A 12,219-nucleotide genomic window follows, 5' to 3' on the forward strand; every position below is an offset into this window, starting at 1 on the left:
AAAGAACCATTTCATTTGGGGAAAGTCCCATTGCATATAAAATTATTTTTTTGGGCTTTAAACGGGTTCCTAATATGTGGAAAAAAACAGAAATCTTTAATGCATACCTGAACTTAGCCTGAAGAAAACCTGAACTTAGCCTGTGCTATTGTATGCTCCTGAATAGTTAGCTGTCAGTTCTAGGTTTTTTATTGTTTTTGCACTATAATTAAGTATGAATATTTTAATTTTAATATAATTTGTTTGAATGTAATATTTTCTAATATTAAAATCTTTATTTAAGACTTTGACAATCTTATCAAGACAATTAACTACAAGGCGCATTTAGTTTCATACGTGTGAACCTGAAAGTTCTGTCTGTAATGCTGGGTCAGCAGCCACGACGGGAAAAATTCCTATGTGAGTGAAACAGCAGAGACAAGAATTTAAATTGGGTTCAGAAGGAATGGTCAGCTAGAAAAAATCTACACACCAAACTTGGTGGATCCAGATAAAGTGCTACCACCACCTCTTCACATTAAGCTTGGTTTAGTTGAGTTTGTCAAAGTTTGTCAAAATCCTATCCAAAGATGGAGCCCATTTTATATATTTGTGCCAAACATTTCCAAGTTTGTCTGATTCTAAATTGAAGGTAGGGTATTAGAAAACTAATTTCTGATGTAGAATATGATGGTACGATGATCGACCTGGAACAAGAGGCTTACGTATCATTCAAAGAAGCAATTTTATTACTGGGAAGCAAATATACAGGCCATAAAGACCTGGACATTGACCCACATTGATGAACTTACACATACAATAGAATTAAAATCTTGTAGTACTTCAATACCCTAATAATCCAATTGCCCTTCATTCACTCAAAATATGGAATGAATGTAGGAAGCACTCTTTGAGGGGTGAATATCTTTTTCCAAAAAATATAGTTTTCTGTAGGAAGCTCTATTTGAGGGCTGAATATCTTTTTCCAAAAAACGTAGTTTTCTGAAAAGCACACAATGCACTAGTTTCACAAATAAATCACATAAAACGTCTGTCGCTATGTGCTGTGGCTGCTGTTGGTGCCTGTTCGGCATCTCTGGCAGCAGTGGCTTCAGGGACAGCTCGATGGCCAGCAGGAATGCATGGCGGGCCAGCTACCTCTCTGCCTTCGCACAGCAGGTGGGCAATAGTGGCAGTCACTGTGTGATGCAATATGGTTTGTACCTCTTGTCATCATAAGTGGTGGTCCTCCTAGGCCAGTGGTTCTTAACCTTGTTGGAGGTACTGAACCCTACCAGTTTCATATGCACATTCACCGAACCCTTCTTTATTGAAAAATAAAATATGATTTTTTTCAAATTCAAGACATAGGTATATGTTTTACTGGTTTACAAAATGAATCGTGTATTAACATCACTGAGTTCAAAGAACAAAACCAATATAATGCATGAATTCACAACAAATTACATACCTTTTCACAAGGACATAACCTTTTTTAATACTACCACACTGAAATGATTTTAATTTTTAAACTTATGTATTCCAATAATAAACTTATTGTATTATGCTATTTTTATCATTTTAACACACACCCATCACCTAATTTTCACCAGGCTACAATAATAATGAATATTTACTGCAAATCAGTGTGACTTCTGCTGTTGCCTTTGAGAGACCAGTTCAGAAATGCGTGGCTTCACCTTGGCAATTGCCACTCTCATGTCATTTTCACAACAAAGTCTGTTCCTTTTCTTCGTTTTTATGTCCAGCATTCTCGAAAAAGATTGCTCGCAAAGATATGTTGTAACAAACGGTATAAAAATTTCCAGGGCTTTCCTAGCAATAGTAGGATAACTTACCATTTGTCGACACCAAAACGATAAGAGCGTTGTTGTTCTGAAGAGTTGCTGTTGAATCTGGCTCTGCTTAATTTCAATGATTTTGTCGAGGTATTCATCATTGACATCTGCTGTCTCAATGTCAAACGTAAACGGCTGTCTCACCCATGCTGGATATGACTCTCTTGTAGGGAAGTATCCGTCGAGAGACTTTGCAAGCTCATCTAAGTGCGTGGCAACTGCTTGCTTCAGTTCCGTAGGTACAGAAATATCTCCGATTCCAGACACATCTTCGATCATACTTACACAGTCGTCCAGCAGGGGAAAGTTTGCGAAGTTATCATTCTTTGTTCGTCGTTTCCATAGCTGCAGCTTTTTTTGATAAGCCTTCAGGTTTTCTTCCGCTTCGATGATGTTGACTCCCCCACCCTGCATCTGCTGATTGAGATGATTAAGAGCTACGAATATATCGGCCATGTACGCTAAAATGAGAATGAACCTAGAATTTTTAAAACAATCTGCATGACGATGTTGGTGCTCTTGTAAAAACTGAGTTAATTCCACATGCATAGCAAAAACACGATTCAGCACCCGTCCCCTGGATAACCACCGAACGTTAGAATGGTACAGAAGTACCTCGAATTCAAAACCCATTTCTTTACACAGCTCACTGAAAATGCGGTGCCTTATCGCACAATTTCGCACATAGTTCACACATTCAACTACAATTTTTAATACTTCCGTCATTTCTGGAGGCAAGGTTTTTGTTGCCAGCGAATGCCTGTGCAGAATACAATGCGTAACAATGATGTGTGGTGTGTCAGCTTTCACTAGCGCACCAAAACCAGACTTTCTTCCTAACATGACTGGAGCTCCGTCCGTACAAACTGCAGAAACCATATCCCACGAAAGATTGTTGCCTCTGAAGAAGTCATCCACAAGTTTCTTCACATCGGCTGCCTTAGTTGTTGTTGTAAGAGGCTTACAAAATAAAAAATCTTCCTTTATCATGTCATCTTTCACATAGCGCACAAATACAGCAAGTTGACTTAGATTAGAAACATCTGTGGTCTCGTCGAGTTGGAGGCTGAATTTTGTCGGGCTTGAAATTAGATCTGCAACCACTTGAGGTAAGATGTCTTTGCTCATATCCTCTATTCTGTCGTTGATGGTGTCATTTGAAAGAGGAATTTGTGATAATTTAACTTCGGCTGCTTTTCCCAGCATCAGATTCGCCATCTTCAACACAGCTGGTTTTATGAGTGTTTCACCAATGGTGTGTGGTTTGCCCTGCTTTGTGATCAGGTAAGCAACTTCGTACGATGCTGTTAGGATCGGTTTGTTGATGGGTACAAAACCGAGAGCAGGCAGAGTGGCCTTTTCATCAAATCTGGCTCTCTTTATCTTGAATTCAGCAAGCGTTGTGTTCTTGTATTCCCCATCTCCATGTAGGTTAAGGAAGTGTTCTTTTAGTTTTGCCGGTACTAGACTAGAATTGCTTAACTTGGCATTACAAATCATGCAGATAGGACGCTGACTCCCATCACGTTCTGTTATATATGTGAATCCATGTTGTACATATTCGTCCAACCACTTTCTTTTTTTTTGTTCGACATAGTTAGTATGGATTAAAATATTAAGAAAGAAATCTCACGACATACTATCACGACAGTCACAAATTCCCTGCAGCACCGATTGGCTGAAAAATGTAGCGTAATTACCTACAGCTAATGATGACCAAGCGGGGCGTGTCATATGAATCATATGAGTCGGGTGCATGTCTTGACCTCCCGGCGCCGAACCCCTGAGACTGACTCACCGAACCCCTAAGGTTCGATCGAACCCAGGTTAAGAACCACTGTCCTAGGCGAACGCTGCTGTAAGCATATCAGCTACATGAACGTGTTCAGCACCACGATCAACTGGGAACCAATAGGCTGATGCTGGTACCTCAATTTCATTTTTGATCTCCATCTCCAGATCACTTGCATCAAACTCAGAGTCCAAAAAGTCAGAGTCTGATTCAGTGATAATAAAGAAACGTCAATGGAGTATTTTGCTTTGCACATTTGCTTTAGTCTCACCAGACATTGATGCCATTTTTGGAGCTGTTTGCTCTTCACTACTCCTGCACATGCAGGGAATCAAGGTCAAATCAACAAAGCTACGTAACTTTCCTTCAAGCAGAGAGTCAAACTAAAAAGTAAGGGCGAGTTTGTCTCAGTTTACAGCCAATTACCGTCCTCTACCCTTGATTTTGACAAAAGTCAACATCAGCCCTGAAAGAGTTAAGACAGAGAAGGTCTAATCTGTTGCACATCTACATGACAACCACTCTTTTCCATCTTCTCAAACATACACAGTATTTAACGCTTGGAAGATATCTGGGATTAAAAAATGTAGAGACTTATACATAGATAATGTTTTTGCATTCTACAAGCAATAAAGCTTCAAATTTAACTTCTCATCAACTTCTCATCAACACAATATTTCCCTCTACTTTCAAGCTAGAAACTTTGCTAAACTGAACCTGCCTAATTGTCCTCGCCTTCCACCTATTTCTATTCCAGAAAAATACTAATCAGTCTTGAAGACTCAGATAGCTTCTTTGTTATTTCTAAAAACATTTTAAAGTCTCCCCTTTCAAAGATCCCAGGGTACAATGGGGAAAGGATCTTTCATTTCATATTTCAGAAAAGGAGTGGAAGGCAGCCATGCACAGAATATACTCTAGTTCCATATGTGCAAAGTATTCAGTTATTCAACGTAAAATGTTCTATCAAGCACATTTATCTCAATTAAAACTATCTAATATGTTTTCAGGGCAAGATTCATCCTGCGAACGTTGCAATCTTGCTACATTCTTACTGGGCCACATGTTCTGAATGTGCACCAAGTTCAGATCATTTTGGACAGAAATCTTTGAATGCCTGCCTATCAGATAGCCTTGGTGTCTCAATCACTTCTAACTCATTAACAGCTGTGTTTGGTGTATGGCCAGATGGGCTTAAAGTGGAGAAGGACAAACAAATTGTAATTGCCTCTACCTCACTACTAGCATATAGACTTATCGTGCTCAACTGGAAGAATCCCAACCCTACCACTTTTAAGTCGCTATTTGAAACTGGAAAAAAATCTAAATTCTGATTCAGAGGATCTGTTCAAAACTTTTTTTAAAATATGGCAGGATCTAATCAATAACATTTTAGAATAAGCTTCTATATCAGGGAAAAGGATATTCTTCCTTCCTTGCTGCTTTTAAAGATTGGCTTTGTTGGCTGGCTCTTCTCTCTTTCTTTTGGGTGGGGATTGAACTTTGGTTTTCTTAAGTTTGATTTGATTGTATGGATTATTATTTACTTTTAATTAAAATCAATAAAATAAAAAGAAGCAATTTCTAAGTTTTTATGGGTAACAAAAAAATCCAAATTATACAGAACTTGTGACAATGAATTAATTAAGTTTAATAACTTGAATTGTCTCAAAGTTCACTTTTTGGAATTGCATTTGGAATTTGTCTCTTAAAATCTTACAGCCTGAAGAGCAGGGTGAAATTGTCCATCAGGATATCAAGGACATGGAAAGAAGAAACCAGGGATTCTGGGATGTCAGGTGAACTACTGCTGGACCATTAATATGGACACACTAGAAAAAGTGTACTAATGACTGGCCTGCAAAAAAACTAAGAGGTGACAAAAACTAGAGAACTTATATGTAAGTCAATTACTAAATACTTTTCTTTATTTTTAAAATATTTTTATGTTAGATGTATTGTGTCCATGAATAAATTGTGTAATTAGTTAAATTTGAAATTATTTTTTTAAATTTTGCACCTAAATGTTATGTGATGGAAACATTCATCAATTTTTATTCTGTACATCAATTCAAATAAAAGTAACTGTTCACAATTAAACCATCTTTTATGAGTTCAATTTTGTAGACCTGTGTAATGGTCTGTGATCACCCAGGCTTTCCTGCACACGTTTTGCCTTTATCATAATTAAATAAACTTACATCCCTAAGTAGTCCTAGACTGTCTGTACACCATCAAAGAATTCAACATAAGATGTGTTAAAGTAGATGGGGTGCCATACCAAACCCCACCATGATATTTCTTGAATGACTACTGGAGAAGTTATTTTCTAGGGCTACTTTTGAGGTATTTCTCAGTCATTTGACTACTCCTCTTGTGGCAGAACTTTACCAGTTTAATAATCTCACACCATACAATGAACCCTGTACTAAATGGTGGCAGATCACCAAATGCAAAAACATTATTTACACAGAGGGTAATAAAAATTGGCAAATATATACACAGATAAAAAAAAAACTGGTATCTTTATATAAAGCTTCCTTCTACAGTGCAAATAACAGGAATCACACATGTGTCTCTGATATAACGCACTCTTTGTTAAGGCTGCCTTTGCTTCCACAAGGATGCTCTTTACTTCTGCTTTTCTCCCTCAATTCCTAGGTCCTTGGCAGTGGTCAGTTTTTTAAAGGGTCTACTGGGAATACTTCTGGAATCAGGGGTCATCTTCAAAAACAAAATTCCATCCCGGAATGCTCCCTTGTGACATCCCCTTATCATATTACAACCCCGATGTTTGCACATACCATTTAGAAATTCAGATGGGGGTAGGGGGCCAGGCCCATTCACAGTTTCCTGATAAAACAGATAAACTATAACATAAAGCATGCTTCCTAATTGAAATCCATTATAAAGCAGCAATGAATTGTGGCTAAATGAAACCATTTAAGTCGTTACATTTCTCATCTATGTTTTCTATGCACTATAATAATCCTTTTTTACAGATAGATCTTTTTTGCAACAAAAATAACCCTTTGCTTTCTGTTTGGACTAATTCTGTGTCCTTGTGAAATCTGTTATTCACTACACCATGAGTGTGTCTTTTGCCTTTTTTTTAGTAAGCTACATGGGTTTAAATTAACCTGGTGCCACTCTTTATTATAAACTACCAGTTTATTTGACAGTTTATTTGGTGTTGCATTCTGTTTGAGGTAGTGGACAGTCAAATGAACAAAAGTAAATCTTCCTCAATTATTGTATTATCTCAATGTCAATGCCTCTGCATCTCAGTAGCAACTCTCCCATACAACCATGGTGTGCAAGGGACAGAAACTATGGAAGCATCTATGATGTTTGTCTGTGGTCATGTATAATCTCACTAACCAGGGGATATTGTATGGGAAAGTAAAAAAAGTGCCAGTCTGTTAAACTAGCAACCTAGCTTTATTTGTACCAACATATTTCAATTAGAAATGATATCATGTATAACAATTAACTTTATCTTTTGTTCACTGATAACAGTTTACATATACAAAGCCATTTTTCTTTTAAAAAGCTACTTACTTAGGACTATGAGTTAATTTGAAACTTTAGATAATGCTCAAAGAAAAAGGGGTGTTCCTGGTTTATACCATTTATCTGTATGCTGATTGGTGTAAATTAAAATAAATTTAATTGTGTTATATAAATACACCTAAATTAAAATGATGCTTCTCAGATTTCTTCAGTCTGACAGGCTGCATTAAACAAGAGCATGTGGGACTCCACCAGTTGGTGTAAATAAAGGAGTTCATTTGTAAAGATGGCTCAAGACTCTTCTTTACCTACTAAGTATTTTCTGCCTAAACGTAAATAAAAGTTCAATATTCCCTCTTCTCAATTCCAAAAAAACTCAATTCCACATTATCTTTATTTGCAAGTATTCAGACCCCTTCACTTTCTGTACACTTTATTTTGTTATAAATTTAATTTTAAATGGATAGATTTTCCATTTTTGTTCAGCAACCTACAATCCATAGCCCACAATGACAAATTTTGAGTCTACTTAGGTAAGCTTTGCACACCTGAATTTGGACATTTTATGCTATTATGCTATTTTTAGTATGTAAACATATTTTTTATTTCTCTACATAAGTCAACAACATAAAGTGATTATCAATTATTGGAATTAATTTGGTTTATCACATTTGAGTATAACAATTCACTGTGAAGTACAATAATTTCAGATACTGTTTGACTAAAAAGCATGCAAAATAATAACACAAAACATGGTGTTGAAACACAGAGAAAAAAAGTGCAGCATATGCAAAGCTGTACAGTTATATTCAGAAAGAGATAGCCCTGCTAGCAAATGAGAGCTGTTTCTGTTGAAAATAACTTGTCTAAAAGTAAGTTCATCATTTGTAACGATAAATCCACACCAAGGCATAGCAAGTTTCACTTCAGACATTGGGAAAAGTAAAAAATGGGTGGGGGAATAGTAATAGTTAATCAAAACAAATAGCACAACTAATTCACAAGAAATGTGACAAAGCAGTATGTACTATGTCAGTAGTATATATGTGTAAAAGTAACGAGTCCTCACTTGCTCCAGATTTAAAATACTGATGTAGTGAATATTTATTAATATTGTGTTTTCCTAAATTTTTGTATTTTATTTCTGTTTAATTGTACCAGTCATTAGTATTTTTACCATGGCGCCATAATGTAACCTAACACTGTCATCGTGCATTACATCGTCTTACTGCAGTTATAGAAGATGCCAGTGTGCTCAATGCTTGTATTGTGTGTAAGCACTTTGAGCTACTTTTTGTATGAAAATGTGCTATATAAATAAATGTTGTTGTTGTTGTTGTTGTTGTATTATTACTGGCAGATCTTGTCAAGCTCTGTTAATTTGGTTTGGAATTGTCAGCAAATTGCCATCTTCAGGTTTCTCCACAAATGTTCTGGACTTTGGCAGGGACACTAACGGACCGAAAGAGACTTGTCCTGAAGCCATTTTAGCGTTGTCTTGGCTGTATGCTTTGGGTCATTGTTGTGCTGAACGGTGAACTGTCTCACCAGTCTGAACATGCATGCACAGGTTTTCTTCAAGGACTTCTCTGTATTTGGCTGCACTCATCCTTCCCACGGTCCTGACCAGTCTCCCTGTCTGTGCCAGTGAGAAGCACCCATATAGCATGATGCTGCCACGACCAAACTTCTCTGTGGGGATGGGAATCGCCAGGCTAATACAGTGGAGCACTGCTGAAAACACACTATTTTAACATGGCCTTCTCATAACTTCACTGTAATTTAAATCCTGATACTCTGTATATCCAATTCATTATAATAACTATTCATGGTGGCTCTAAAATCTGTACTAACCCCTACTCTCTCTTCTGTTTCCTTTTCCGGTGTCCTTTTGGTGGCCACCACCATCTACTCAAAGCACCGTGATGTTCCAACAGTGATGGATTAAAAGCCAGAAGTCTGCATGACCATCATCATCAAGTCCTTCCGTGAGAACCCTAATTACAAAGAGGACTATTTCATTTATGTGAGGTAGAATGCCCAGAGGGGACTGGGCAGTCTCGTGGCCTGGAACCGCTGCAGATTTTATTTTTTTCTCCAGCCGTCTGGAGTTTTTTTTTTTGGTTTTTCTGTCCACCCTGGCTATCGGACCTTACTCTTTTTCTATGTTAACTAATGTTGTCTTATTTTAATTTCTTATTTTCTCTTTTATTTTTCTTTTCTTCACTATGTAAAGCACTTTGAGCTACTTTTTCTATGAAAATGTGCTATATAAATAAATGTTGTTGTTGTTGTTGTTGTTGTATTAGGCAGATGATGAGCAGTGCCTGGTTTAGAGTTCTGCCCCAAAGATTTCACTTTTTGTCTTATCAGACCAAAGAATTGTTTTCATCATGCTTTCAGAATCCATAAAAACTGTCATATGCCTTTACTCAGGAGTGGATTCTGTCCAGCCACTGTAGTATAAATGCCAGATTAAAGAAGTGCTAGTGAGATGGCCATCCTTCTGAAAGGTTCTCCCATCTTAGCAGAGGATTTCTGAAGCTCTGATAGAGTGACCATTGATATTTTGGTCAATTTCTTTCCTGGTTAATCAGTTTTGCCAGCTGGCCAACTCTGGGAAGTGTTCTAGTGGTCCCAAACATCTCCTGTTTCACAAGTTTTGAGAACACTCAAAGATTTAGAAATGTTTTTATCTCCCTGCCCCTATCTATGCCTCACCACAGTTTGATGGGTGAGGTCTACAAAGACCTTGACTTCATGGCTTGGTTTTTGTCCTGAAATGCAGTGTGACTTGTGTGACACAGGTGTGTCCTATCAGTTTTGCAGGTGGACACAAATCACGTTTTAGACACATCTCTACAATAAATAAAGCAAACATTATATGTACCTGGCCACAATTTGGAGTGCCACAGTAAAGGGTCTGAATACTTTTATGAATGAGAGATTTCATTCAATTCTAAAAACATGTTTTTACTTTGTTATTATGGGTTATGAGTGTAGATTGATTGGAATAAATATCAAAATATATCCATTTAAAATGATATCCACAACAAAATAAACTGTACAGAAAAGTGAAGGGGTCTATATTCTTTCTGTATCCACTGTATTTTAAGTTTACCTACTAAAGGCCACAGTTTCCTGGATTGAGACACATCCACATGGAGTGCAGTTTAAACAATGCAGATATTTGGACCAGACCAGTCATTAAGAATTTATGTTTTTTGGCCGTGGGACAAAGTATAGTGAAAATTTGCATTTTGTAGTATTCTTTTCCTTATTCCAGTTCTGCATGGGAAATAAAGGAGGACTGACAACTTGCCACACTTCATCTCAGACCACACTATTTTCCAATCAAGGTTCTGAGGGACCTACTTAGTTTTGTTTTATGAAAATAAAAAAAATTGAAAACCTCAAAGGTACAGTAGTGTTAAGAGATGAGTGGAGGCAGCCAGCTTGTTCAGGTGCTAAAATGAGCGCGTCTGTTGGCCACTACAGATGAAATTATGAAGGAGAGGTTTTTTGTCAATATTTAATGCCCAAAAGTGGTGTGGCTACTAGCAACTGAAACTAAATTCAGCTGGCTAGGGCCTCAGCAGGATTATAGATGTCAAGAAAGCTTTCCATTTTCCCCCTTTAGCTGTGGCCTTGCATATATACATCTCTAAATCTTAAAACTAAGAAATGATTATTGTTTTAGACAAGCCAAGAACCTGTATTTACATTTGTTACATTTGCAATCTAAATGGGTCATGAAAGTCTTGAATGTGCATTCATGTTTGTTAACTCTGAGTTACAACAGTCATCTTTTTGTTATGCTGAAGCTGTTTCCATTAAACCCAAGGGTTTCCGACACCCACACCTCCCCTACAGCTGCTTTCCGCATTTTGGCAGCTTTTCTTACTTGAAGTGAACTTCTGAAGAGGATGCTTTACAAAAGTGCCAAATGACGTAGATAAGGAGCAAATGAGGAATAGCTAGGTGATCATTTAATGGACTTGGGAGAACAGCAAATGATCACTGCCTGCAGTTTATGACTAGGCTGTTAGGTTATAGGTTATATGTTAAACAAATAAATGATAGTATCCAGAATGAACTCTCCAGGGTGAAGATTGGTTATATTATGAAAAAAGGGCCCATCTTATGTTAACCAGTCAACAGTCTTCATTTTTAAGAAATATCATGGAAAGTGGATGTTCACTGATTTTCAGAGACATAACAGGGTGGCACAGGGGTAGCGCTGCTGCCTTGCAGTAAGGAGACCTGGGTTCGCTTCCTGGGTCCTCCCTGTGTGGAGTTTGCATGTTCTCCTGGGTGCTCTGGTTTCCTCCCACAGTCCAAAGACATGCAGGTTAGATGCATTGGCGATCATAAATTGTCTCTAGTGTGTGCTGGGTGTGTGTGTGTGTGTGTGTGCCTGTGGTGGGCTGGTGCCCTGCCTGGGATTTGTTCCTGCCTTGCACTCTGTGTTGTCTGAGATTAGTTCCAGCAGACCCCCGTGACCCTGTGTTAGGATATAACGGGTTGGATGATGACTGACTGACCGAGTTATTGTCTGTTCAGAGTATGCATGTTCTTGTTTTGTCTATTTGAGTTTTTCATTAGACATTTTTCTCCCATATCCCAAAGACACGTGCATTAGGTGTGTGTGCTTGACTGACATCACATCCAGGGTTGGTTCCTAACTTGCATGCAGTGCTAATGGGATGGGATAAGGCCTACCATGACCATGGCTTTGATTAAAAGGATTGGAGGATGCCATTTTACTGTGGCCAACAAAAATATTTACTGCACTTTTCTGTACAGTAAAATATAGGGTGCTGCTTTAGTGTGTGGAGGTTATTCATTGATAAATCAAATGTCAAAAGTAAAAGACACGTGGAGTCAATTGATCAGAAAGGCTTTTTTAATCATGCAAAACACAAACTATAGTTGAAAAGAAAAAAGTTGAGAATTTGAGTTTCTCAAGGTATCATTTTTTTTCTGTAGAGGTTTTCATTTTTTTATTGATCAGACAAAGAACATCTGCAGCAACTCTCCCAGATAAGAAAGCATCTATCAGACCTCCAACCGATG

The 12,219-nt window shown here is 37.6% G+C and overlaps 1 protein-coding gene across 1 annotated transcript; it reads right to left on the minus strand.

The window, feature by feature from the left end:
- Positions 1–1,622: 1,622 nt before the first annotated feature.
- Positions 1,623–3,338, minus strand: LOC114653140 (protein ZBED8-like). Its single transcript, XM_028803304.2, has one exon. The coding sequence runs from the start codon at positions 3,336–3,338 to the stop codon at positions 1,623–1,625; it is 1,716 nt and encodes a 571-aa protein (XP_028659137.2).
- Between the last annotated feature and the right edge of the window lie 8,881 nt (positions 3,339–12,219).

This window comes from Erpetoichthys calabaricus, chromosome 6 (assembly GCF_900747795.2).
Source record: "Erpetoichthys calabaricus chromosome 6, fErpCal1.3, whole genome shotgun sequence".
NCBI classification, from domain to species: Eukaryota; Metazoa; Chordata; class Cladistia; order Polypteriformes; family Polypteridae; genus Erpetoichthys; species Erpetoichthys calabaricus.